At 39.9% G+C, this 27,785-nt stretch overlaps 4 protein-coding genes across 17 annotated transcripts in view; 2 read left to right on the top strand and 2 right to left on the bottom strand.

The window, feature by feature from the left end:
* Nucleotides 1-3,413, top strand: part of wipi1 (WD repeat domain, phosphoinositide interacting 1) — a 13,912-nt gene extending 10,499 nt beyond the window's left edge. For both annotated transcript variants that reach the window (XM_004562370.6, XM_012922193.5), the window contains one exon: nucleotides 179-3,413. In XM_004562370.6, coding sequence (XP_004562427.1) covers nucleotides 179-300 — 122 coding nt within the window. In that variant the 3' untranslated portion in view covers nucleotides 301-3,413. The remainder of the gene's footprint in view (nucleotides 1-178) is intronic.
* On the bottom strand, nucleotides 3,222-20,152 carry arsg (arylsulfatase G). Of its 8 annotated transcripts, none has more exons than XM_012922192.2 (11): nucleotides 20,109-20,152; nucleotides 13,951-14,190; nucleotides 9,711-9,946; nucleotides 8,193-8,307; nucleotides 7,843-7,989; nucleotides 6,304-6,515; nucleotides 6,136-6,216; nucleotides 5,939-6,047; nucleotides 5,581-5,701; nucleotides 4,599-4,689; nucleotides 3,222-4,157 (listed from the first exon to the last, which is right to left on the bottom strand). In XM_012922192.2, exons 2-11 carry the CDS (start codon nucleotides 14,175-14,177, stop codon nucleotides 3,877-3,879), a joined length of 1,620 nt encoding a protein of 539 aa, XP_012777646.1. In that variant the 5' UTR covers nucleotides 14,178-14,190; nucleotides 20,109-20,152; the 3' UTR covers nucleotides 3,222-3,876. The 8 variants fall into 8 exon arrangements, with proteins under 8 accessions (XP_012777646.1, XP_076743440.1, XP_012777643.1 ...); XM_076887325.1 differs by lacking the exon at nucleotides 20,109-20,152 and adding an exon at nucleotides 19,254-19,341; XM_012922189.3 differs by lacking the exon at nucleotides 20,109-20,152 and adding an exon at nucleotides 18,014-18,325.
* On the top strand, nucleotides 16,718-23,521 carry LOC101466279 (monocarboxylate transporter 7). Of its 5 annotated transcripts, none has more exons than XM_076887323.1 (7): nucleotides 16,718-16,946; nucleotides 18,761-18,921; nucleotides 20,338-20,563; nucleotides 20,667-20,810; nucleotides 20,914-21,042; nucleotides 21,264-22,265; nucleotides 22,621-23,521. In XM_076887323.1, the coding sequence occupies exons 3-7, from the start codon at nucleotides 20,341-20,343 to the stop codon at nucleotides 22,809-22,811; spliced, it is 1,689 nt and encodes a 562-aa protein (XP_076743438.1). In that variant the 5' UTR covers nucleotides 16,718-16,946; nucleotides 18,761-18,921; nucleotides 20,338-20,340; the 3' UTR covers nucleotides 22,812-23,521. The 5 variants fall into 5 exon arrangements, with proteins under 5 accessions (XP_076743438.1, XP_004562431.1, XP_076743439.1 ...); XM_076887324.1 differs by lacking the exon at nucleotides 16,718-16,946 and adding an exon at nucleotides 17,087-17,356; XM_004562374.3 differs by lacking the exon at nucleotides 18,761-18,921.
* On the bottom strand, nucleotides 23,515-27,785 carry amz2 (archaelysin family metallopeptidase 2). Of its 2 annotated transcripts, none has more exons than XM_004562366.4 (7): nucleotides 27,663-27,785; nucleotides 26,641-26,929; nucleotides 26,170-26,343; nucleotides 25,900-26,028; nucleotides 25,526-25,689; nucleotides 25,168-25,344; nucleotides 23,515-24,432 (listed from the first exon to the last, which is right to left on the bottom strand). In XM_004562366.4, the coding sequence occupies exons 2-7, from the start codon at nucleotides 26,927-26,929 to the stop codon at nucleotides 24,277-24,279; spliced, it is 1,089 nt and encodes a 362-aa protein (XP_004562423.1). In that variant the 5' UTR covers nucleotides 27,663-27,785; the 3' UTR covers nucleotides 23,515-24,276. The 2 variants fall into 2 exon arrangements, with proteins under 2 accessions (XP_004562423.1, XP_014265233.1); XM_014409747.3 differs by having other exon boundaries at nucleotides 26,851-26,929.

Raw genomic sequence — 27,785 nt, 5'->3', positions numbered from 1 at the left:
ATGTTTAATGGCTATTAAACACAGCTGTAAATAGTGTGTGTATGTTCAACTCTTAGTATTGTTGTCAAGCGACTCCTGTTTAAATGAAGCTTGTTTCTTTATAGTTAAAACCCTAGCCATCCAAATATGATCAGAAATATTTGAAATTTTAAAATGCTCTTTCTTTGCTTCTTTCCAGGCTACTCCGAAGACGGTGGAGCCCAGAAGGGTGAAGTCATCCCTGAGCACGAATTTGCTGAGGGCCCCGTTTGTCTGGATGATGAGAATGAGTTCCCTCCGGTTGGAAACCAGAATAACTGACCAAATTCCCCAGGGTACCCTCCCTGCCCCTGCCCCTGCACACAAACCAGACTTACCTGTTTCTAGTAGGAAGGTTGGACAAAATATTCCTAATGTGTTGCGACATTGTGGCTTCCCAACCCTCTCACAAGTTACCCTGCACACCTAAAGTTAAATCTTGGAAGGATATTACCTTCTTGTATTTCTGTATTTTGTGCACCCATTGTTATTTGTAAAGGATATAGAAAAAAACACTAAAACAGAGCAGAAGGTCCACTCATCCTAAAGAAAAAAACATCAACAGAACATTTGTTCTTTAAGTCAAAGGCTGTCTGAACCATCCTAATGTTAACTCCCATATACTACCACTAACAACAGTGTTAAACATGTTGAAATAATCACTGTGCACAGCTAGAAATTCTGACTTTTATACTACTGTTGAATATATGTATTGTCCAACGACAAATCATTACTATGGTAGCAACCTAAAGAGCAGGTAAGTAGTATGAGCTGACCGACAATACTTAAGCTCAATAATATCCAGGGGTTAAAATAACAAAAGTGCTCCTATGGCCTCAGTCACACTAGGAAAAAATTGGCAATTGGCAAGTTTTTTTTGGGACCAAATACAAATTGTTGACCAACTGGTCACCCAGAGGTTGAGTGTACAGTGCCCCCAACCTCTGAGCGATTGCTTTTGATTGCAAGGCATTTGCACAGGTCATCTGGGGGGAAGCAACCTGCCTCCAAATTATTTCAGTTATTTCAGATTTCCAAATAATTGCCAGCTTATTTATAAATGCAAATAGAACGCCAAAATGTTGCAGTAAGTTGCTGCAACCCGGAGTCAGTCTGCGTGGATGAGGATCTCGTCTGCACCATCATGTTTATTTCTCCAAGTGAGGATACAATGAATCGCGTCACTGTCAGTTACAAAGATTTGTGGTGGGCAACTCACTGCAAGCTGCACTGAATTCAATGCTGCAAAGCATGTCTTATGTTCAGACTTTCAGAAGGCTGTAGGAGAACCACATATGAGTATACAGCTTGTCATCCTTTTTACAGTGAGTTACAGTGTTTAATCACATTTCAGCGTTGCCTTTTCTCAGCAGCGTGCACACAGAGCAAGATTCATTTTTCTTTCTTTCTCTTTCTTTCTTTCCCTCGACAGACACTAATACATACATTACATGTGTCTTTCAAAATTGAGCTATCAGTGGGACTGTGCTAGTGTATTATAGCAGTGTCTGAATGTTATAGTATGTTAGGATTAGTTAAATTAATATTTTATGCTTAACAGATGCCTTAATTCAAGGTTTTCTAACTGTGGGATGTGAGACAGCAGCCCTGGTGCATAACTCCAATTCAGGTTCACAAAGTGTACATAGATTTCAGGTATATGAAGGAAGTGTTTGCAGTGAAGTAAATCTCTGGATAAAACCTGGGCTCCGCCTGAACCTCAGTTCTCAGGGCCACACAGTCCCCAGTTATTCATAACAAAATAAGAGATCACCGTTATCCTTTTAAAGTCTGAGCAATGAAATTAAGACAGAAAATTGAGTGTTTATTGACCCTTCTAACGCTTTAAAATTAATTAAATATTAATTTTGATATATGAGTTTTAACTTGTATCATGCTTACCACATCTGTGTTTTTCTTTGCAATTTATTTCTTAAAAAATGTGTTTTGCAATTTTTTCAGGGGGGAAAGAAATCACACTGATGATGTAAGATTCTCTAAAACTCATGTATCAAGTTTGACACACTAGAAGTTAATGTGTTGTAGCATAAACATGTTGATTCTCCTTCCGCCTTCTCTCACTTTTCTCAACTGTCCCACTGTTTTCAGAGCAGAACGTCCCTGAAACCTGAATTCAAACTGTATCGTGTTGTTATTACATTTCTGGTATCCTCATTTTTGAGCCACACAGTTACGTTGCTCTTGATATAATGTTGGTCATTGATGGAATGAATTAGCTGCAGCTGTTTGTTTATAAATTTATAAAGTTTTCCCAGTCCACTTGTGCTGAGTCCACCCTTGGCTCTGGTAGGACTGACTGAGGACTGAGGTAGACGGCAACAGATTTCAATTAGGGTATTATTGCATACAGCGCTTAAGTGCCAACTTAACCCTGTTTAATCAAAAATTTATAGCAGACTGACTTCGTCTTATTACCGTTTTATCCCAGTTTTATTGCCAAATTGACGCACCAAAGTTGGTTTAAAGACAGCAGCTGAGCATTGCTTCAAAATGATCTGTCTTTGAAGAGACCATTTCAAAGGCAATACCACTGCAAGTTAATTGCATACAGGCATAATTTTTTTTTTCCGCACAGCAGTCTCCGACCGCTGTTTTCCCTAGTGTGACTGGTCCCTGGGAGGTATGCTTAAAACTCACCTAAGATTTTACTTCTTAACAAGCCAAGTGCAATGTTAAGTCTTAGGACATTTATCAGGGCCATTCCTGTGTATGGGGCTCCAGAACATTTCAATCAGTGGTCATAAAAATGTATGATACCTCAGGAGAGACAAGCAGTAGTTCACTCAGAAAGAAATTATACATAGATATTATACAATACACTATTTAAATCACGATACATGCCATAAGTATCATATGACTTGCCGATGCAGCTGTGATACTAATTATGGTAGCAATACACGAGACTGAAAAATCCTGCAGAGTCACAAATGTAACCTGATGAAATATTTTGCTCTGTAGGTGCAGCAGTCGACAGCTAAATGCAAATCCTGGGACGAGCTGTACACGACAAAGCTACAGGTCCATTGTTTTCAGTGCAAGCCTAAAAAACGTGTTATTTACTTAATAATTCTGAATATGTTAACATATACGTCAAGTTATTTTTACATTAATGCATTAAGTATCCTTTTTGTGTAATGTGTTACACATCAACACATAGACTTAACATTCGTAAAATATATGTTAATGGGTTTTTACAGTGTATAATGTGTATATAACATTTCTTTATAGTACTGTTGTAATAAGTAACATAGTAATATGACTTGCCAGAAGGTGGCGCTGTTAGGGCACCTGTGAGCTGCATTGAGCTGTTCAATACTGGACATTTACACCAGAGACTCATTAAATCTTAGAAATGATTTGACCTCTGCAACAAGTTTTGTTTTGTTTGTTTTTTATTTGTAATTATATTATAAATGTTTGAATATTATAATAAAAGCCATCAAATATTCAACAAGATAACAATAAGGATCTATTTTCAGATGTTTGGTCTCCAAAATTTGATTGTCGCAACAAAAGTCTCTGCCCTAAGCCCAATCCTATCCACTAAATTTAGTATGTCTTATGATCTGATATAAGATGTGTTATTTTTCTAAAATTACTGAGAATTACTCCAGCCACTGTTTTACTAACAGGCCAAAGTTCATCCACCTACTTCTCTTTGCCCTCTCATCTTGTTTGTACATGTCCTGTAGCCTCTGGCCATTGAACCCCTTCACTAATGGCTTCTTCTACAAACAAAGTGCTAATCACATTTTTTTAAAGAGTGAGACTTGTTTCTCCAGCTGTGAGCCTGTCTTATCAGCCTCTTGTGTGAGTGTTTACATGTGAATCCCACCCTCAACCCAGCCTGGGGCAACGACAAACAGTCTGTGTCAGGTCACAGCACGGTGCTGCTGACTCGTCTGTCCTGTAATCTGCGATGGACACTGACTTGTCAGTGGCGATGTCCCATAATAGCTTCTCCCTCCTCCGAGCGATCCTCTCCGCTACCACCTGGTATTCAGTTGTCTTGACATCCAAAGGTGTTTCCTCAGCCTCATCACGCTCAAGATCAAATATTAGTGGAGGATCGTGGACCTGCTGCTTTCCTGTTTCTCCACCGCATGCTTCTGCTGCACCTATAAAGAAACAGGAATACATGCATTCCCCATAAGCCCCTTTTCGCCTACATTAAATTGAAGAGTGTTCTGAAACGCTGCTGAGTTACTACTTTAGTTCAGGGTTTAGAATTATTTAAATAAATGCAAAGATTTTTGCAAGATGATGCTTCAGGATGAGAATGAATCTGCTACAATGTAGCCTTTAGGGTTGTTTTTCTCTTTTAAACATCTGTCTGCAGAGCAGGGTCACCAGTCTGGTACCACCATGATGACATTATGTAAACCATCCACCACAGTGGTAGGGCATAACAAGCAGCACTGCAAACATATGTGAATAAACACGTCATCAGCATTAGAGAAGTTTGTTTCTCAAGCTGTTTTAATAACATGACATCATGCCCGACTGTAGTGTAATGGATTGTGGATGGTGGGCACGCGTGCCCTCCATTTGACCAGTACCTGTGATGTAGAAAGCTTTGTGTCTCCCACTGCGAACTGTCTGAAGGTCACCAAACCTCCCTGCAGCACCACTGTTAGGGTGGAAGAGAAACTACAGAAAAGAAGGATTGATGTCTGCAGGCAACTCAAAAATACAACATCACTGTGAAAAGTACACTCGCAGGCCACTTGGTAATACAACTTGCTAATACCAGGCTAAACCCTCTTTGGGATTCAGAACTGCCCTAAATCTTCACGGTATAAATAATCAAAGCATTCAATAAGTTGTCAAAACTCTCAGAGATTTTGGTCCACGTCGACACGATAGTGTCAAATAGTGGCCCAGATTTGTCATCTGCATGCCCATGATGCAAACTGCTTGTTTCACCACATCCAAAAGGTGTAAGAGATTGTGAGGTTTGCGACATGGCATTTTATCCTACTTGAATGAGCTATCAGAACATGGGTACATGTGGTCATAAAAGCATGGATATAGTTAGCAACAATACTCAGGTTTTGGCATTTAAACGACTGGTACTCAATTAGTTCTCAGAGAATATAAGAAAGCATCCCTCACACTATTACACTACCAGCAGCAGACTGAACCATGGACACAAGCCAGGATCGTTCAATGCTTTTATTCTATTCAAGCCAAATTCTGACCCCGCATTTAGAGATGCTCTTCTGATAACCCCGGTTGTAATGAGTGGTTATTTGAGTTACTGTTATCTTCCCATCAGCTGGTCATTCTTCTTTGACCTATGTCATCGACAAAGCAGTGTTGACCAAAGAACTGTCGCTCACTGGATATTATCTCCTTTTCCTGGACCATTCTTTGCAAACCCTAGAGATGGTTGTGCAGGAAAATCCCAGCAGATCAGCTGTTTCTTAAATACTCAGACCAGCCTGACTGGCACTAACAACTGCTGAACAGGTGTACGTAGCAAAGTGGCCAGCAAGTGTATACAGCTAAATATAAATTCAAAGTGAATTTTTTTTTCACCTCATGGCCCAACTGTTCACCATGTAGGAGGATATTTGTGGCATCAATGCCATCATAACGTCTGTCAGAAGGGAGTGTTACCCCCGCCAGAGACAGAACAGTTGGGAAGATGTCCATACCACTGCACAAAGAGATAAGGAGTGAGTAAGCACTGTTTTTAATGGCTGGTAAAAGACTGTTGGGTGAGTCAGTAAACAAGGTTCTTCTGTACTCTTTGGCTTTATGACCGTGTAGGGTAGTCATATATTTTATAGGATCTATAAAATTGCTCATCTATATTCACAAATATATTGTATGCATACTGTATACCTATTTAAATGATATAAACTAGCCTGTGCACGCTACTAAAGTGGTGCACCTGAGCAGGGACGAGCTGGTGGTATTTGCAGGAATCCTTCCAGGCCAATAAGCCACTGTAGGCACTCTGTGACCACCCTCCCACGTAGTCTGCTTAGCTGAACCGCCACCTAGTACACAGGCAGAAAAAAATGTAAATATGATGATGCAAAGCAATAAAGTGGACGTTATACTGCTCAGGAAGCTTATTTTATTTACCTTTGCTGGTCTGCCATTTGCCTCTGAAGGGCCCTACGCTTCCTGCATACTGGCATTTCTGTTCCCATGGACCGTTGTCACCTGTAAAGAGTGTGCACACAAGGCAAGACATTCAAGACAGTATTACAGGCTTTGTCAGAATATCAGACATGAATCCAGGTGACCAACCAGTGAACCAGATGAGTGTATTGTCTCTGTCTGTGGCCTCAGAAGCATTCTTTATTGCCCCAACCAGACTATCCAGCTCTCGCAGACTGGCAGCATACACTCCACTATTTGGGTGATTATCAGTGGTAGGGGCATCTGGAGATAGTGGAGGGGCCAAGGGGACGTGCATATGAGCAAGTGCTATGTAGAGCAGATAAGGTTGTCCTCGCTCACTGAAAATACAATTAATAAAAGGAAACTGTGTCAAAAAAATAAGGCTGGCGGATGCTGCATTGAAAAAATAAACTATTGGCTTACAAGCAGATTTGTATTAAAGGTAAATGACCTGACAAACTCTTCATTCACTGACTGCCAAATACTATTTCAGACACTTGTCACAGCAACATAACAGTAATCCTGGACAAACACAGTTATGGGGTACTTGGAGAGCAGCCATCAGCGGTGTATTTCCTGCTGATGATGCCTCAGGATATCTGCCATGCTATTGTGCTGTATTGTGCTTCATTCAAAAGCTCCAAACCAGCTTCTACATCAGAATTACCCATTTTTACTCATGCTTAAACTGAAACAAAACCATGTCTGTCAAAAAACAAGCAGTTCTGTGCTTGCAATTAAATTTTTCCATCCAAAACACAGCATTATCAACTTAAAAGAGCTTCACTGATAAAAAACAAACAAACAAAAAAACCCTTCTATGTCTTTACAGCTCATTACTTACAATCACAGCTACACTCGTTCAAATGATGCAGTCATGTAACATAAAGGCATGTTTTTTGTTATGTTTGTAAATTTAATATAGCATATTTCAAAAATATATACTCTACTGCTCTGTTAGCAGGCTATATTCTGTTATTAACAATTTCCATCAGGAATGGTTCAGAAGTCATAATGCACACCACAGAGCCATACTAAAACATTGTGGTAATGTTCTTTCATTACGATAAACATAGACAACTGTGTAGACTGCAGCAGTTTCTCCTTTTGTCATCCAAGGCAATCAACTACAGATGTCTGCAAGAGCTACCTGGTTTCACCCCCCCACCATGTGTCGACAGAGGATCCACAGTACATGCATATCCTCAGGCAATAAAGCAGCATTTTGAAACACTGTTCAGATCAAGCCGATGATAAAAGCCTCACGTGGAATCATTCAAAGAGAATCATATGCACAGACATAGTAACAGACAACAGTTTCTATTGTTGTGGAAGTAATGCGTGAAACTCTAAATCACATCAGATTTCACTTCTTAACTTTCACACACACGCATATTGTCTAAAGAAAGATGTAACATACCTGGCTGTAGGGAACTAGGGCATTTTTGGCTCTGACACATGGTTGCAAAATAAGGCTCAGGAAACGCTGTGCTGCTTTAATGTACATTTTTTTACAGCATATTTGCACTACAGTAACCTTTCTAAACTTAACACAGGTAACTCAGGAGGTGCAAATATGTTTTTAGCTCATACAGTTCTGTACTGGGTTCAACCCAGTACTAGGAAGGTGTAAGGTCTGTGTAAATTAGTGCAACCTCATTGTACCTTGCATTGTGTATAATCCGGAGTGCAGCAGACTTGTATTGCTCTGTTAGTGTCCACAGGTCAAGCGGCTGCTCCACAATAGTGCTATTTTCAATCAGAGGAAGGCCGATTCTGGAATAACAACCTCCATGTATGTTCCTCTTCAATCTAGAGCACAAAAGCAATAGATTGTAATAAAACTACATTTCGCTTGGTGAGGCCTTGGAAGAAAGAACTGGCATCCATTCATGGTTGTTATAGTATAGTAAAAAAAAAATACTTCTAATAAATAAATAGCTACTTGCAAAGTATTGCTAGTCACTGTGCAACCTATACTTTCATTATTGTGTGACACTGTCACAGTACTACACCTGATCACTTGTGGTCCATGTGAGTCACAGGGGAGGCACTGGGGCAGGTTATATCCTGGGATATCAGTACATCCCATGTCATTACTGAAGGGAATACCTAAGTAGTAGTCAAAACCTGCACAAGAGATATAGAAAATATTGCAAATATTGATCAAAGTATCAGCATGTTATCACCTTACCATAAAAAAGGTCTTATCTCTCAACTCTCTACACATGTCCTTATGGTAACTAGAGTAGTCAGGTATTTTTCCCTGCACTACCTGTTTATACCTGCCTGAGCACAAGGCTAGTCAGTGCTTTAAAGATGCTGATGTGAAACTTTTGTGGTTGTGGTGCAGGGAAGGGGATGGGACAGGGGCAGTTGTAAGTCTGTCCTGTGTGTTGTCAGGTGCAAATATGTTGTCTCACTAGACACAGCTGGTTGGAGGACGTGATTAGTGACCCTGTGCAGTCTGCTCCCTGCAGTGAGGTTGGGAAATGTTTCACAGATACCAAACAACAAAACTTAAGTGGAAAGATACAGCATTGTGCAACAGGAAAACTGTCTACATTAACCCACTGATCACTGTTTTATGTGAAACACACAAAAAGTATCGAATGCTCAACTGCTAGATAAATTCCTGCACATTAATTTTTTCAGCATTTCTTCTGGCTGTACTGCTGCCGTTTTGCTAACTCTTAGCAGCTCTTAGCAGCTGACTATACACTCTTATACTTCTATAAATTCTCAAAGTATAGAATAGCTTGTGGTTTCCAGTTGAAACATACAATTTACTGTGATTTAGAACAGAGTTTTTGAAACCTTATCAGTACATTTAAATAAAATTGCGTATCAAATTGTGTATCAAAGGTTTACATATTGAAGTGACAAAAGCAAAAGTCTAATATACTGTCATGGTAAAAGAAAGCACAGTGTGTGTCGTTTCAAAGGTTTTAAAGGTAGAATGGTTTAGTTTTGTGATGTTAAATGTGAACAAAGACTTCTGCATTGATGTACCAAAGTATTGCAGAGTGAAATGTGAGGCCATCTGTCTGACAGCTTGTCCAACACATTACAGTGATCCCACATGTAGCAGCATATCCACATCAGAATGACTGACAAAGACAAAATCAAGATGTTATAATGGCCCAGTCAAATTCCAGACCTCAACCTGACTAAAATACTATGTTGGGGCATTAAAAGAGCTGTGCATAAACCTCAGCAACCTTTGAAAGCGAGGGAAGACAACATGGGGGACAAAGTCACACAGAAAATGAATATTTAAAATTATTGCTGCTAAAGGTGATTCTATAAGCTATTAAACCATGGACTACACTTATTTTTTAAACACTGCTTCCACATTTTGGCTCAGTTTTTGTTAAATGAATAATGACACAGTGTAATATATCATTATATTATTTTATTATATTATATTATTATGCTTATATTTTGCACTTAAATAGTTCTTATCTAAAACTAACTGCTATTTTTTCCACTACATGAAGTTGACAGACACTTTGCTTAAATGTCCCACATACCTCTGTTAGTTGGACTGTATAGTCCATTGTGTCCAAGATGCCATTTCCCAATCATGGCAGTGTGATATCCTGCCTTGTGTAGTAGCTGGGGTAAGGTAACTTCAGACAGAGGCAGGCCAGCTAGAGACTTCACCCCGAAGTTGTGAGTCACCCCGTTTCTTAGGCCATAACGACCTGTCAGGATAGCAGCACGGGACGGAGAGCATGTCGAGGCTGGGGAGTGGAAGTCGGTCATTCTAGAGAATTAAAAACATAAAAATATTTTATCGTCATACCATCTTGTGGTTTTGTGTTATTCTTGAATTTTTTAAGTTTCTGTTTAGTTTTCATTATTATTCTAACCACATCAAGCTTCACTTTTTCTTTATTTCACTGTCATTTTAGTGAAATTTTCTTGCAAAATCACTGGCTTCTGATTTTATTATTCTATTTCCCAGACTGTGTTCCCTGTTTTGTTTATGTATCTGTGCTTCATAACTTTCATTGTCTCTTTCATCTTGGTTAATGTGCAGGAGTCTTCTTGTCTCAATATTATCTGACTTTTGGTTGTTGGCAGGTTTACAATGGAGAGTTCTTTTTAGTGTCTAGTTCTAGCTATCCTGCATGGCTTTGTGACTGTATGCATCTCTCATACTGACTCCTCTTGTTATGAACCGTTTCCTTGTGTGTTCTGCTCTGTGTTATCTGTGTAAATACATGATCAAGATGCTTTTATGTCCTGTGTTTCACGTTTTCTGGATTTCTGTTTGTTCCGGTGTTGCCTGATGCCTTCTGTCATGCTTTCTTGTTGTTGTGCTTCCACTTTTGTTCCTTTTCCCATGGTCTGTGTGAGAACTTTGTCTTTAAAAGGACTCACAAATAAAGGCTCCACTTGTAACTTAACTTCCTGCCTCAAAGTCTTCCTCTAACATAATATCCCATATATTTTCTCTATGGACTTCAGGTCAAGCAAACTGGCTTGCTAATCAAACAGTAATAACATGGTCAACAATTTATTTGGTAGTAGTTTTGGCATTGCTGCTGTGACGGCCAAATCCATGGCCACACTCTAAAGTCGGTAACGCTTGTGTATTTTCATTTCTTCATTTGAACACAATAACACATTTTAGTTTCCAATAAGTTTATTGATTGGTTTGGATACATTTGTTCCATTTGCAAGCGCGCACATTTAGGTTATGTATTCATACCAGTTCATTATTTTGTTTGACTTCTGACTAACTACTTACCTGCCATCATCCCTGGGAGTTGCCGGACAAAAGGGGGTGGACATGGTTTGAAACCACTAAATACAAAGAGCGATAATTGGACCGCACCACCACTTCCTGCTGAAGGGGAGAATGTGTATTTTCTTTAATTTAAAAAAAGCTTTTGTATTTGATTAGATATTTGAGTTTAGGGTTCAGTGGTTTTGATTTTCTTCTTTGGTGTTTAGTTTATAAACAAACCACGCAGTACTGCATCATTTTCGTGGTTTATAATTGTGTTTTGTCTAGTTACCCCTCGTGTGTCATAGTGGTCTGATCAGCCATTATATATACCCTTGTGTGTCATTTCCTGTTAGGTCAGTTATGTTTGTTTGGGCAGTTGCTTGGTTTGTTAAATTTGCAGTCTTTGCCTGAGCTTCGATTTGTTTCTTTGATCTCTTTTATGAGCTCAACATTTGGTATTTTTGTAAATATGATTTTTGGGGTTAAATAAATGGAAACCCTATTTTCTATTCATTCCTTTGAGTCCTCCTGCTTTTTCAACTTGGTCCATCACAGTTGCCATGTGCTATGCCTTGTTGGAAAAGGAAATCAGCATCTCCATAAAGAATGTCAATAGATGGAGGGCTCAAAAATGACTAAGCTGATTGTGGATTTCATCAAACACACTGAACCATCCGCCACCAATATGAGAAGATAGTATGGCACTCAAAATCACAGACTCCCACCGGACTTGTATTCTTAATCTCTCTGGTGTTCCTCTAGAGTGCAGGTCCTCGATTTCTAAACACAATATTGACTTTTGTCTAAAAAGAGAATTTTGGGCCACTGAACAACAGTCCGCTTACTTTTCCCCTGAGCTCAGATAAGATTAGACTTAATTAGAAATGCAAAGGTCACAGCTCTTTTTCAGAAGACAGCAATGTGTGCTACCTCTTGATGCACTGACAAAATCTTCACTCCACTCCTTGTAATGCTCTGGAGGTTGGAACCATCCCTGTTGCTTGTACATCTTTTCCTGTGACACTAATTATTAACTAATTGTGGTAGTGTGGTTAATAATAATTACTTATTATTAATCTCTAGCTCAGTTCCAGAGCATGCCTTCATCCTGTGTTGCTCACCTCAAACCCAACCGGCCGTGACAGATGGCTGCCCCTCCATGAGCCTAGCTCTGCTAGAAGTTTCTTCCTGTTAAAAGAGCATTTTTCCATCCCACTGTTGCCAAAGCGCTTACTTAATTGAATTGTCCCCTCCAGTCCACCTTCCATTAATATTCTTTGATACAGTACCCTGTGAACACCAAGCCTTTTTAGCTTTAATGACTGTCAAAGCAGCAGTATTCTCCATCACTGAGTTTACTAGTACTGAACTATACAGTGGGGCAAAAAAGTATTTAGTCAGCCACCAATTGTGCAAGTTCCCCCACTTAAAATGATGACAGAGGTCAGTAATTTGCACCAGAGGTACACTTCAACTGTGAGAGACAGAATGTGAAAAAAAAATCCATGAATTCACATGGTAGGATTTGTAAAGAATTTATCCGTAAATTGGGGTGGAAAATAAGTATTTGGTCACCTCAAACAGGGAAAATCTCTGGCTCTCACAGACCTGTAACGTCTTCTGTAAGAAGCTTTTCTGTCCCCACTCGTTACCTGTATGAATGGCACCTGTTTGAACTCATCATCTGTATAAAAGACACCTGTCCACAGCCTCAAACAGTCAGACTCCAAACTCCGCCATGGCCAAGACCAAAGAGCTTTCGAAGGACACCAGGAAAAGTATTGTAGACCTGCACCAGACTGGGAAGAGTGAATCTACAATAGGCAAGCAGCTTGGTGTGAAAAAATCAACTGTGGGAGCAATCATCAGAAAATAGAAGACATACAAGACCACTGATAATCTCCCTCGATCTGGGGCTCCACGCAAGATCTCATCCCGTGGGGTCAAAATGATCATGAGAACGGTGAGCAAAGATCCCAGAACCACACGGGGGGACCTGGTGAATGACCTGCAGAGAGCTGGGACCAAAGTAACAAAGGTCACCATCAGTAACACACTACAACGGCAGGGAATCAAATCCCGCAGTGCCAGACGTGTTCCGCTGCTGAAGCCAGTGCATGTCCAGGCCCGTCTGAAGTTTGCCAGAGAGCACATGGATGATACAGCAGAGGATTGGGAGAATGTCATGTGGTCAGATGAAACCAAAGTAGAACTTTTTGGTATAAACTCAACTCGTCGTGTTTGGAGGAAGAAGAATACTGAGTTGCATCCCAAGAACACCATACCTACTGTGAAGCATGGGGGTGGAAACATCATGCTATGGGGCTGTTTTTCTGCCAAGGGGACAGGACGACTGATCCGTGTTAAGGACAGAATGAATGGGGCCATGTATCGTGAGATTTTGAGCCAAAACCTCCTTCCATCAGTGAGAACTTTGAAGATGAAACGAGGCTGGGTCTTCCAACATGACAATGATCCAAGACACACCGCCCGGGCAACAAAGGAGTGGCTCCGTAAGAAGCATTTGAAAGTCCTGGAGTGGCCTAGCCAGTCTCCAGACCTCAACCCCATAGAAAATCTGTGGCGGGAGTTGAAAGTCCGTGTTGCTCGGCGACAGCCCCAAGTAGTAAACGTTTGACCTCTGTTATTGCCAACAAAGGTTATGTTACAAAGTATTGAGTTGTATTTTTGTTATTGACCAAATACTTATTTGCCACCCTGATTTACGAATAAATTCTTTACAAATCCTACCATGTGGATTCATGGATTTTTTTTTCACATTCTGTCTCTCACAGTTGAAGTGTACCTCTGGTGCAAATTACTGACCTCTGTCATCATTTTAGGTGGGGGAACTTGCACAATCGGTGGCTGACTAAATACTTTTTTGCCCCACTGTATATGCTGGTGTACTGTGCCTCAGATAATAGTATTGAAATACTGACATCAAAAACACCCAAGGGTAGAAACATCCGTCTGATACATAATGAATATAAAATAAGAAAAGGTTCATAGATCTGAATCAAATTCTGTACCGTAGTCCTTGCAGGGCCATCAGGTTGAGGTAAGGTGTGTTGTTTGCCCTCTCTTCGAGCTGATTAGCATCCAGATCACCCCAGCCAATGTCATCTGCCAGTATGATGATGAAATTGGGTTTTTCTTTGGGTTTATCAGCTGTGGGTCCATGCTGGGACACTGTGTGGAGCAGCAGCCCGAATAGCAGCATTGCAGCAGGAGGAAGCTGGGGTGTGCCCTCCGCCATTTTGAATCAAAACCTGCAAAAGATTACTTGCAATTATAACCTTAATTCCCCAAAAAGGGATGCTTTGTAATAATAAAAACAGAAAGCAATGATCTACAAATCTAAAAGCCCATATTCTAATCACAATAGAAAAAATAGAGCAAAGAAAACATAGAAATATTTCACAAAGACTGTTTGTTCACTTTGAATTGTATGGCAGCAACACAGAGACTGAAAAGGAAGGAACAAGACTGAAAATCAATATGCTCGTGATAGCTCCTCCGTCATGGTCGTGGATCTTTTCACTCAGCATTTTCAGTTATGGACTAAGATTTATATTGTTTAGTATTCTGAGTTATTAGTTCTAATTTTTTTATCCATGGATTGTAGATATCAATGGTGTGCTGCTTTGTTTTTATCCTTAGGCTGTAGTTTAGTTCTTGGTTTTAGTTTGTTTACGTTCTCTTCCTTTTTGTTATGTCTCCCTCTGCATTTCCTGACACCTAACACAGAGAAGTCTCCTTTTCTGCGTTCAGTGTTCTCCCGTTTTAGTTACTTCCTGTTTTATTTTGGTAAACTTTGTCCCAGGTGTTTAGCTTTCGGCTTTACTTTCCCAAGTCTTGTTTCCGTGATTGGTCCCAACTATGCTCCCACCTGTTTCCTCTTCTTTGTCGTCGTCTGAATGTCCCCTTGTTTCTTGTCATTTCTTTCCCACTTGGTAGTGTGTTGTCCTTGTTCCACGTCCACTAGTGATTATCGGTTGTTGATTATTAGCTCAGCTTTTGATGTAATAGTTCCATAATAAACCTGCCTCTGGAGCTTATTTTCTATCAAGAGTCCTACATTTTGGTCCACATACTTCCCACCACACTGCCAAATCGTGACAGCCTCAGGAGGAAGTGCATTAAAATCTGCATATGCAGGTTAAAGCTCTACTGTACAAAGTAGAACCAGTGTTTGCACATGATCCAGAAACGCTGCTGTCTGCTCTGGGCAAAAGTGAAATTAAAATGGACTCAGGCAAAGTGAAAAACTGTTCTTTGGTCAGACAAATCAAAATTTGAAATTTTTTTTGGAAGACATGGACATCAAACAAAGGACTATCTGGCTTGTTATCAGTGCTTGGTTCAAAAACCTGCAACTCTGATGGTACATGGATGCATCAGTTCTTATGGAATTGTCAGCTTACACACTTTAAAAAGCAGCATCACTGCTGAAGGGTATATACAAGTTTTAGAGCAACATCCAGATGACATTTTTTTCAGTGAAGTCTTTGTATATTTGAGCACGATGAAGATAAACCACGCACTGCAACGATTACAGCAGCATGACTTCATAGGAGAAGAGATCAGGTGCTGAAGTGAAGACCTTTCACCAGCTGAAAACATCTGGCACACCATGACAGGAAAAATGTGACAAAAACGACCCAGTACAATGTGACCATATTTCTCTCTCAAATGTCCAGCAGCTGGTCTCCTCAGATTATGAGCTGTTGTTAAAAGAAGACTTGATGCTACAGAATGGTGAAAATGCTAGACATCCCTGTGTATCAACACAGCACATCAATAATACAGCTTTATTAACTATCAGGCATTGACCAGTGCTACTAGTTTTAAATCTGAGTGTTTGTGACTGTTGTGCAGTCTAGGATCAGAGTATTATAAACTAGCATGGACCAAGATGCCGCTATGTTTAAGCTTCTATGGAAAATTACTAACTACATTTCAAGATTTTGCAGAGTAAGCTTACACAGAATAAAGAGATCAGTCGATCCAAATTACCTTAAATCATTTCAAAACCTGTTACATATCCTGTAATAAGAGACGCGATCTCTCTAATCATGCAGGTAGTGTTCCTGTTGCAACCCACTTTTTATCAAAGCAGCCTAGTTTGTTGAGGGCAAATCAGTTAGCCTCTGATCACGACCCGTGCTCAACTTTCTGCTTCATCACACCAGCACGTGTGATGTTTGTCTAGTTCCTAACAGTTTTAAGATGGTGTCAGCATTTGTGGTTAAGAATTAATCAACAAAAAAGCTGAAATTTTATAGGTGCATCAAAAGAGTCGTCAGTAAGCCCACTGGGTCAGATGTCAGTGAGTAAAATCTTTTGGCATAGAGCAGCAGAGTTAGTTCCTTGGACAGTATTTGTTTTTTAAAGAATCCTTAAGAAAAAAACAAGTATTACATTATGTATGAATGGACAATGTAACTGTAGAAGGATACCCTAAAAAGTGCAATCCTTAATTCAGGTAAATGGCAGTCATCACTTTTTAACCAAACAAAGTTTAGGGATTTAAAAAACAAACAAACAACAAATCTGTACTTTTCTGATTTGACAAAACGTTTTTCAAATATTCAAGCCTGAGGTTGGGCACAAACTCCCAGTCTGTCTCTCTCTCTCTGGCCAGCTATTAACTCAGAGCACCGCTCAAACAACACCCCAAGTTAAAGAACTTTGTGTGTGTATGTGTGTTTAGTTTGCCGGGGTACTATGAAGAACTGGCTGCAACCAGATCTCTTTAACCCCTTCTTCCACCCCCCACCCCGTTCTCGTTCATGAATGTCAGCTTTTATCTGATACAGCATGCTTGTACACGTGCTTACATATATGTAATATATGTCAGTGTGGGTGTCTGTGTACACGTGTGTGTCCTTGTGAGAGAAAAAAAACGCCTGTGGAAATATGTGCACCATAAGTTAGCTTAAGTTAGAAAGACGTCGCTCGCGCGCCACTTACGGGACTATAGCAACGAGCGAAGACAGGACCCTCTGAAAGTAGCTTCTTACAGGTGAGACAGCTCACTCCGACTTATTACAGCCATGTCATTACAAACGAATACGTTCGCTTTTAATTAGCTACTTCAAATAATTATCCGGCCAACACGCGACGCACAAATACTTACAAACTATTTGTGAGCACTTATTTAGACGTTATTGCCCAAGGGTATCACGCGCCCCCGCAGACGGACCGGATTGCGTCAGTCGCACGAGAACGGACCGTTGGGGGTGGGGCACCCAAAGGTTAACATTACCACCCGCGTCTCTGGCTCTTAATTTAAAGTTATTTCTTTACAGCTAAATATTGTTCAGTGGTCAATTTCCGGCTGTAATTAAACCGTTCTATTTTATGTTATTTAATTTTAAAGCACATATATATCATATTTCTCTATTAATTTGGATCCACACAAAGACGATAAAGGTAGAAAAATTTCAAACGCCTGAAAAAACCCCAAAAGAAAAAAAACAAAACAAGCTGCAGTCTGTGGTTGTCAGTTAGTATTTTTCAACGCCTTAAACATGTCTATTATATCCTTCGGGATTAGTTTCGTCTTGTGACTACTTTCCTTGATGCATTTGATAATATTTAAGAAACGGATCACTTAGGTTATGAAATGATACTTTTAGAACCATTTGTGCGTACTGATTAAACATTAGTTAATTTGTTAGTAAATTAGTTAAATGTTGACCTTTAAAAAACAGTTTATTAAAATCAGTTTTATTTATATATCACCAAATCACAAAAACAGCCCCCTTGAGAGGTTTTATATTGTAGTTTACCCTACAATATATATATAATGTATATTATTACAAGAATAACAGAGAGAAAATCCGAACAGTCAGACAGTGGGAAGGAAAAACTCCCTTTTAACAGGAAGAAATCTCTGGCAGAACCAAGCTCAGGGAGGGCAATCCATCTGCCACAACTGGTTGAGGGTGACTCACCAGCTATTTTATTAGGTACACAAGACCAAAAACCAAAAACTATCCCCCACACCATTACAGTACAACCACCACCAATCTTTTATGTTGTTTATGCAAATTCTAACTCTACCATGTGAATCAAGACTTATCTGACCTGGCAAAATTTTTCCAATCTTCTATTGTCCAGTTTGGACATGAGTGACACCCAGTGTGGTCTTCTGCTGCTTTAGCCCATCTGCTTCAAGGTTTGATGTGCTGTTCATCCATAGATGTTTATTTGCATACCTTGGCTCTAACAAGTGGTTACGTTATTGCTGCCTTCCTATCAGCTCAAAGCAGTCTGGCCAATCTAATCTGACCTCTGTAAAGCCCAGAGATGATTGTGTGGGAAAATCCCTGCAGACCAGGCCATCTGGCACTAACAACCATGCCAGGATCAAAGTCAGTTAAATCAACTTTCTTCTCCATTCTGATGCTCAGTGACCATGTCTACAATCCTAAATACACTGAATTTCTGCTATGTGATTGGCTGAGTTAACAGCCAATCACATGTTCTACTGCTTGAGTTAACAAGCAGTTTATCTAATAAAGGGATGTGTAAGCATATGTATAAAATTAAAATGTTAATGGAAGATTCACTGAACAGCTTAGTAAGTGTCACAAAATATATGTTAAAATGTTTTTATTTTATTTTATTAGTCCTTTATTTATCCAGGTAAAAAATCTCATTGAGATTAAAAATCTAATTTTCAAGAGAGACCTGGCATCATGGCAACAACAGTCAAAATGTGATCCATTGATGTGCTTGTGTGTGTTTGCTTTTGCATGTAATAATAAAGAATATGCATGATGACAGACTTTTATCATTCTGGTCATTCACTGATATTTACATGTTTTACAGAAAAGAATACAGAGTAATTGTGTGGCTCAAGAGTTGGGAGTTCGCCTTGCCGGTTCGAGCCCCAGCGTGGACAGTCTCGGTCGTTGTGTCCTTGGGCAAGACACTTCACCCGTTGCCTACTGGTGGTGGTCAGAGGGCCCGGTGGCGCCAGCCTCGCCTCGGTCAGTGCGCCCCAGGGCGGCTGTGGCTACACACATCACCAGTGTGTGAATGTGTGTGTGAATGGGTGGATGACTGGATGTGTAAAGCGCTTTGGGGTCCTTAGGGACTAGTAATAGTAACTGGCCATTTACCATTTAACTGAAAATTTACAGCAGGTGTACAGAATGCCATAGTTGTTTGTTTGTTTGTTTGTTTTTCAACAATATATGACATGTAATATGAGAAGCCTGTATATCAAAAACAGGATTTACACTATGCTTAACATACCAGCACAGCTTATGAAGGCTAGGTTCAGAAATTTTACAAAATCTGGTAGGAGGGGGATACTTACACAACAGGTTTGCAGCTCTGGAGAGTTATGAGGTCAAACAAACCACGCTGGAGATTATAAATCCAAACACAGGTAGGTTGGGAGACCTGGGAATCCCATAAAAAATACTCAGATGCATGGAAAATGTATAATTCCTGCACATAATTTCACAAAGGAGCTGTATTTCTATATCACCTGGTGGTACATTTAAGGATTTAGGATTTAATCTGTCATTATTGCTTCACTTTTTTCTCCCGTTCTTACAAAAATAAAAACATATTTGCTCAGCTTCATTAATAATTGATCAGGGAGAATGGAGAGACTGAACTTCAGCGGCTGTTGCCTTTCCCCCTCCTGACCATCTTTTGTTGCAGCACTGCCAGTGTTTGTACATTAAACAGATGTCCGTAAGAATGTACAGAGAGACTTTATTTAAAAGGCAAGCAGCTAAAGAAAGACCGATATAAAAGAGGGTGTAACACTATATGAACTTCTACTGGAAACACCAGCCAGTTATCAAGTCAGCTGATTTGAGTAATTTGACAAGGATCAGGCTTACCACCTCTTACTCAGACTGTCTGTGATCAGAAGAGGAACACTTCAAAAAGCTGTGACTCAGTCCTCACAGAGCTGAAGCTGGCTTTTGTGCGGCAGGTACCTACAGCACCACAGCAGCGCGTGCGCCCCCTGATGCTGGATCGTTTATTGCTAGAAGAAAAAAAAAGGCAACTCGCTTCTCCTTACATTTACCGCTCAGGCTGCCGAACGAGAGCAATTTCCAGTTTAAGATGAATTTTCCCCGAATGCGTCATTAAAGTATTCCTGCCGGTTTGTGTGAGCGAAACGGAATTGTGGGTTTGATCTGTAATTACTTACAGCGAGTCCCGGCCAGTGTCCTGCGGCTATGGGCGCATTCTCGTTCCGCTCGTGTTGACGCGTCAGAGCGCCTCTACAGTAACAGTCCAGCATTTGTTGCCACCCTACTTTGTGTTTTTGTCTTAATTCGATCATCCATTCAAAGTACGCACATTTGATTTATTATTATTATTACTTTTTTTTAATTGATTACTTTGCAGTTATGCTAATCCGCTGTTTTTCTTTCCAGGGCATGGGATTGAGTGGTTTCTTGGGGCCCAATGTGTACTCGGAGGTCCCCGACGGTGGCTGGGGATGGGTGGTGGCTGTGGCATTTTTCTTGGTGGAGGTGTTCACCTATGGCACCATCAAAAGCTTTGGCATCTTCCTCCAGAACTTGATAGATGAGTTTGGAGAGACCAACAGTCGAGTCTCCTGGATTGTTTCCATTAGTGTGTTTGTCATGGCATTCAATGGTAAGCACATGTGTTGTTGCTATGTGGCTGCAGCTTTAAAAAACTTAACATTACATGCGTACAAAAATAACATTGAAATAATGAGAATCGCTGTACCACTTAGCACCTTTTGCTTCCATGATGACCAACCGCTTTGGCTTTCAACTTGTTGTCATGACTGGAGGACTGCTTATTACTTCTGGCACCATCGCCACCATCTTTACCAGCTCCATAAACCAAATCTACATCACCTACGGATTAGTTGCAGGTATTCATTTAGTCACTTTTTCACTACTTTTCCACTTCAAAAAACTTTGCACACAATGCTGTTATTCTTTGAATTTCTTGTACATATTTATTCAACTGTTCAGGCATGGGTTACTGTCTGACCTTCCTCCCCACGGTGACCATCCTTTCTCAGTATTTCAACCATCGGCGATCTCTGGCCACTGCTGTCGCTTCTACTGGAGAGTCCCTGTCAATGTTTGCTTTGGCACCAGGTGGGATGCTTTTTATAAAGACGCTTTAAAGACAAGTGTGAGTGACAGGGGTTAGAAAAAACATGATTAATATTCCCAAATAATATCAAGAAAAGATTACAGTTTGCAACAGTTTCAACATCACATTTTCATTTCATAAGCCAGATCTTGAACATTACATACTTAATACTCATGCAGATTTGTTTGTGGACACTCATGGAATGCCTCTTCTTCCCTCTTAGCCTTTGCAGCATTAAGGGACCATATTGGCTGGAGAAATACCATGGCAGTATTAGGAGCTTTGCAAAGCGTCATCATCATCTGTGGTGCATTGCTTCGGCCGATAATTATTAAACCCAATGAGACGCTGAAACCAGAGGCTGACACCTTAACCTTAAAAGATCTGAGCAAACATAATGACTGTACAGAGGGCACAACTTCAGGGGTCTCTGTGACAAACAAGGCATTCTCTGATCAAAATACCTTCTGCAGTTTGACTAACGAGCTAACTACAGGCTCTGTGAGCACTGCAGACTCTGGTGTTCAGTCTCTAAGTGACACTGACAGCGGCAAGCAACAGGAGACATCTTTACCTCACAAAGAAGCAAAGGTGGAGATTGAACGGGAACAACTGGAAGAAAGCAAGGGAGAAATAAAAACATCTGAAAAAGAGGAAAAAACAAGCAGAGATGCAGAAAAACAAGCGATGAAAGAGGAACTAAACAATGCAGCTGACAAAAAGTTATCTGAAAACAATTCCAAACTCTTGGACTTCTCCATCCTCAAAGAGTGCAGCTTCATTTTCTATTCTCTCTTTGGACTGTTTGCCACTCTGGGCTTTTTCGCTCCACAGCTCTACATCATCCAGCTGAGTGAGAGTCGAGGAGTCGAAAAGGACCACGCGACTTACATGCTCTCCACCATAGCCGTGGCTGAAATCTTAGGCCGATTCTCTATTGGATGGATCCTCACACGGAGGCAGTTTAGGAAGAAGAAGCTTTTGGTGCTTTTAGCCTGTGTGATTACACTGACTGTGGTGCTGGTGGGATTTACTTTGGTCACAGAGTTTTACGGCCTAGCTGTGTGCTGTGCTCTCTACGGGTTCTTCCTGGGAACTGTGGTGTGCACCCACATTCCTCTGCTGGCTGAGGATGATGTGGTGGGCATAGAGAGGATGACTTCAGCTGCTGGCGTCTATGTTTTCATCCAGAGCTTTGCTGGGCTGGCAGGACCACCACTTGGAGGTACTGAGGAATGACATATTTACTGGACATAACCTCCAGGATCAACTTTACTACAAATGATACTATATCTTAAAACAATATATATTTTAGTAGTGAAAAACACACATGTTCATTTATGGGATTTATGGGAATCTTACACTTGTAGTTACAACTCATAATCTTGCAAAATACACACAAACCAAAAGTATAAAGTTTGGCTGGATCATCTAGATCAGGATATTTGATTCAGTCCCTGCAGAACATGACAAGACACAATGCAATTGCTTCCAGCCTTTGTTTAAGATGAGTACATAGACCTTTTGACAAGCTGGCTTTTTAGTTCTTACTTCTACCTCTATTCTCCTTTGCTCCTCAGGCATGCTGGTGGACATGACCCATAACTATGGATCAGCCTTCTACTCTTGTGCAGCTGGCATGGCTCTGAGTGCTTTGTTCCTGGGTTTGGTGAAGCCTGCTAAGAGAGGATTTTCCTGTATGAGGAGAAGACGCTCTGAAAGCAATGCAGCCCACAAGGAGGAGAGTGAAGAGCAAACTGAGGAGAACTAGAGATCCAAATGATTTCTCTGACTTTGACACTAAGTGATGTAGAGGGTGTTTTACCTTTTAAGCTGATGTAAAATGAGAGTAATAAAGGGTTCAAGCCATAGAACGGTAGTTAAAGGCTAATGCTGATAAACTGTAACAGCATGAATACACTGAAGAGAAAGACGCTTACTAAGTGCTTAAAATCTGCCTTTGTAGGTCTGGTTTCTGAGAGCAATCTCAAAAATTTTTAGACCACAGTATCTAAGTAATAATTGTGCCTTAATTACCTGATATACCAAACAGTGTTTTTAACAGTGTCAGTACCTTTAAATTATCTTTGAAGAAGCTTCATTTAGTCTTGCACTTAATGGATGGCAGTGACAAAGGGTACACTCAGAGTGATTAAGCGTTAAGGGAGGTGTCTTAGTTTGACAGGAGACTTTAACACTGACGCTCAATAATTACCTCAGTGATCAGTTCAATAACAATAGCCAGACAAAATGTGATGCTAATGTTGCAGCAAGAACAATCAGTTGCACAGATCTTTGTTACACTTGTTATGGGAAATACCTGAAGCTCAGGACAATTTGATTATATGTGTTTTACTTGCAATCAAATCAAACTGTCACTTAGTTAACGGTGCACTGCTATTTAATACGGGATGTCAACCCGCAAACAATTTTTGTATCAAAAACGTGTTTGTTCGTAATAAAGCAACACTGTGAAACAGACAGGTGAATGTGGTTTATTCTCTAAAACCCAGCAGACAAACTGACAACATGTTCATTCACTGAACACAACATTTATTTGAAAACATGCAAATTAATCCCAGAATGCACAGATACACTGACAGAAAAGAAATTTGCTGGCTTAGTCTTCCAAAACCTGTAAACCTATAAATGCTAACATTATATGATAAATCTTATATACATACTACATGTTTAATTGAATTTACATTGTGCAAACACAGGTTTCCAAAGTGCTACCATCACGTCATTAAGTAAAATAGAGTTGTTTAGTGTTTTAGTCTATGATTTTAAGTGCTTTCTAAGCATCACATTGCACTGGGGGCAATATTTTTCAGATTGAAGGAGCTGAAAAATAAACCACTGACCTTCTGATCAGTAGATGACCCACTCAACCACGCAAGATGCCCATTACATATGGTTTTGGGCTTTAATCAGCACAGTTCAGTAGACTGTTTACAGTGGCTAGCCAATACTTAGACTTTTGATACATAAAATCTACTTTGATAATCAAACAGCAACACAAATGTTAAGAACAGAAAAAAATTGGATGGAGGGTGTAAGAAAGCACTCTCAAGTACCTTCATCAAAACACCAAATGACGGAGAAGGTACGGCTTTCTATTACTCCAGTAGTGTTAGACCTGAAGAATAAACATTTTTGGGATTGTAAAAAGTGCTTGTATGACTGAGTGGATGAATGCAATTTATAAAGTGCTCAAATAGAGTAAAAAAGAACTATTATTGATCCTTTTCCAGTATTTCCAAACACCTGCAGACCCAAAGTTTGGATGCATTAAAGGCTTCGGTGGGTTTTGTAAAGTGAGGTGTGGTATGACTGGCTGATGCCTTCACTGATGTTTGAGTCTGATCCTCGTCCATCCAGTGAAGTAAGGCCTGATAAACAGTAAAAAAAAAAGAAAAAAAAGGGTTAACTGATGTTTATTATATTATTTTATATTATTCAAAATATAAATATTATAAAAATATTATAAATATTAAAAATAAATATTATTTATTTTTTATGATTTTTATTTGATGTATTTCTGTGTATCTTTCCATTTTTTATTTTTATATGCATTTTCAATACTGTGTGGGAGATTCTTGCATTCTTGCTTTGACAGTGACTGTTACCAGATGCTTCATAAACAACAAATAAGTGCAGTGTGATGACATTTCCACAAAACGTGGAAAACAAAATAAAGTACGAGAAAAAAAACGCCAAGTTAAAAATCAAGCCGGCACTGTGAAGCAGCCTGTGTGAAATATGTTTTTTACTATCTACTTGCTCAGCGCATTGGGGTCAAAATTCAGTCTGATTTAAAGGCCCACTGTGAACTCAAGCATGTCAGGTAGGCTGAGGACACAGTGCAGCGCATAGATTTAGCTAGAAATCTGAAATAATCAATATTTTTAACCCATGACCCCACATCAAATAAGTACTCAGATGAACTCTCACTATTCCAGCACAGAGTATACAAAGACTATATCTTTGTTAAAATAACAATGGTCTGATAAACTCCAATTAATGTCTTGCTGGTGCTGTATTTATTCAATAACCAAATAGTAAAGAGAGTAAAGGGATTAATATTGTAATTATCTCCTTGTCTTCAGCAATCAATGTGTCATTACCTTGTATCTTTCAGCTATATTGAAGCCGATTGCGAACTGCAGTTTGCGAAGGCAGATGGGACAAAAGTCCAAGGGCCTTCGATCAGACTCATCGAGGTGGTTGGAGCCTTGCATGACACAGCTCAACCACTGGCAATGTGAGATTCCAAACATGTGGCCGATCTCGTGAGTCATTGTCTGGAGCAGAAACACTAAAGTTACAATGAAGACTAAAAACAGACACAAGAGTGAAGGTTTACAAGGGTCTATGGAAATAAGTGCTTTGATAAGACATGTTGATACAAGTGGGCAGATCATGACCACTGGCAAACCAACAATAACTAAATACATTAAGTAAACTGAGATGTTTCTTAGTAACCTTGCAGGATCGAAGCAGCAGAGAGCTAGTGATCGGTGGAGTGTAATAGCCGTCAAACACAGAATAATCCTTCTGCCTTGGCTGAAGATGCTTCTTCAGCCTTCCAGCATAACTTCTCTTATAGAAGTTGTCATCATATCTGGCAAAACTGAAAACGCCCATTCCTGTACACATTTAGGAAAAATTTGAGGAAAGGAAACAGGAAGCTATCTCCCCTCTAATGTATTTCACTTTAGCACTATCTAGTGGCTACTCAGTCACATTGCATCACACACAAAAAAACTAAGCATCTCCTCCCCAATGCTCATGGAACAAATTGCATCAAGACGGATTTGTGTTTGAATAACCTAGTGCTTTGCTTTTAGAAACCTCACCCTCTGTCAGAGAAGCTTGTCCAAAGACAAAGTTCCATGAATCTTTGGGGTAGAGGTCAATCATTGTGATTCCAACAATACAAAAAGCATCTTTTGGTTTCCTCTTCTTCAGAAATTGTAGCAGATCGCCTTTAGTTAAAGAGAAAAACAGTACTGACAAAGAAAATTGCACCAACCCAGATTGACACTGCAAGGAAAATGTCCAAAGTCACTAACTGATATGGAAAAATGTTAAATGTACGTTTTTTGTTTTTATTTTTAAGTCATTACCAGTAAGGATTTGAAGGTTGTAAGAGTTACTGTTGACCCTGAAAGAGCACTTTGTTTCAGACACTGCAACTGCTGGAAGCAACTTCACAGAAAGCCCGTAGAAGAAGGCTTGGCAGTAATCTCGCAGCCACTCCATATACTGGTCTGTCTGGGCAGCAACTTCTCCAAAAGAACCTACAACAAACAAAGTGCAGAATTAAGCCTAAGCAACCAAGTGGCATGCTGAATTTGGAGACCACACCCTTTTGTTGCACACACTAGACATACTTTACCCATTTGTAATGCCCAAAATTAACTGACTATAGTTTTTTCTTTCTCATTTTTTCTTCTCATGCTCTCTATGTCCACTGCTAAGGGCATCAACTGAAAGCTACTGAATCCTGTAAGAAACATTTCACAACTCCCCACACATACTCCGCTAGAACTGAGAGAAATAGAGATTCTGAGTACATGATATGCAGATATGCACACCTATGGTTTGAATATAAATAGTACTCTGGCTTTCATTTGGGGTCTTGCGATAAGGCTTTCTGTAAAAGGCCTCAAAGTCTTCGGGCTCCTCGGGGTGAGCGAGGATCCAGTCAGAGTCAGAGTGCACGGTGAGGAGTTGGAAAAGGGAACCCGGCTGCCCAGCGTGGAATCCTTCCTCCAGAAGGCGCTTTTCTTCTTTTGTGTACTTACTATAAACCTTAGTTAAATACTGAGAATTGGAGACCAAAGCTGTATGGAGTTTCTCTGGAGTGTACTGGATCACCTTCATCTGCAGGAGAAATGCATTGCATTAACTTGAATTACCCTGCAGACAAGACAATGTTTTTTCCCATCTTTTATCCCCCCATCACATAAATTGATTCTTTTTACTCCTTTTACATGGATGTCTTGCTCTCTTTGGATGCATGCGGCAAGGAAAAGTTTGACATTTTGAGAAATGTATTTGTAAATGTTTTTGCTTTCTTGCCGAGAGTTAGATAGGAGGACTGATCCACTCTAGTGTTTTGTGATAAACATTAAGCCACCAAGAGATCAAAGTAAGCTAAACTAAAATTAAAAGGGAGTGACTGCACCTGGCCAAAACAATTACAATTACGGTCCGACTACTTTGGATTCTCTGAAGGGAGGTACTGTGTGTAAAATGGCTGTACTTCCTGAACAGTTATTCTAACTCTTTTGTCAAACCCCTTCAATATAAAAGCTAAATACTTATGCACTAATTGTAGGCTAATTATATCAGGTCAGTCCAGTTCTGTCAGCAGCTAAATAGCGGAGACTGGAAGAAGAGAAAACCATTATCACACATTAATAGCAGCTACATTACATTACAGTAAATATAAACTCACAAGCTAGCTTAATGCTATATGATATTTTCTAAAGAATAGTTAGCAAACGCGTTTTTGCACTTTTGTTCGACACACAATAAAAAAACACTTAAAACACTTAAAAGTACAAATAAGGCAAATGGGTCAATAGGGAAGGATACAATAATGAGAAAATACCTTAACCGACACTTCTATTTGTTCACACCGGAAGCTATATTTACGTCATGTAAACAGAGGGGCGGGGTTAAAGAAAAAAGAAAGCTCGCAGTCGCGATTGTCTTCCAAAAGACTTCGGAGTAT

The sequence above is a fragment of the Maylandia zebra genome, linkage group LG8 (assembly GCF_041146795.1).
Source record: "Maylandia zebra isolate NMK-2024a linkage group LG8, Mzebra_GT3a, whole genome shotgun sequence".
In the NCBI taxonomy this organism is placed as follows: domain Eukaryota; kingdom Metazoa; phylum Chordata; class Actinopteri; order Cichliformes; family Cichlidae; genus Maylandia; species Maylandia zebra.
The sequence above is the reverse complement of the archived record's forward strand: the minus strand, read 5'-3'. Positions and strand labels throughout refer to the sequence as shown.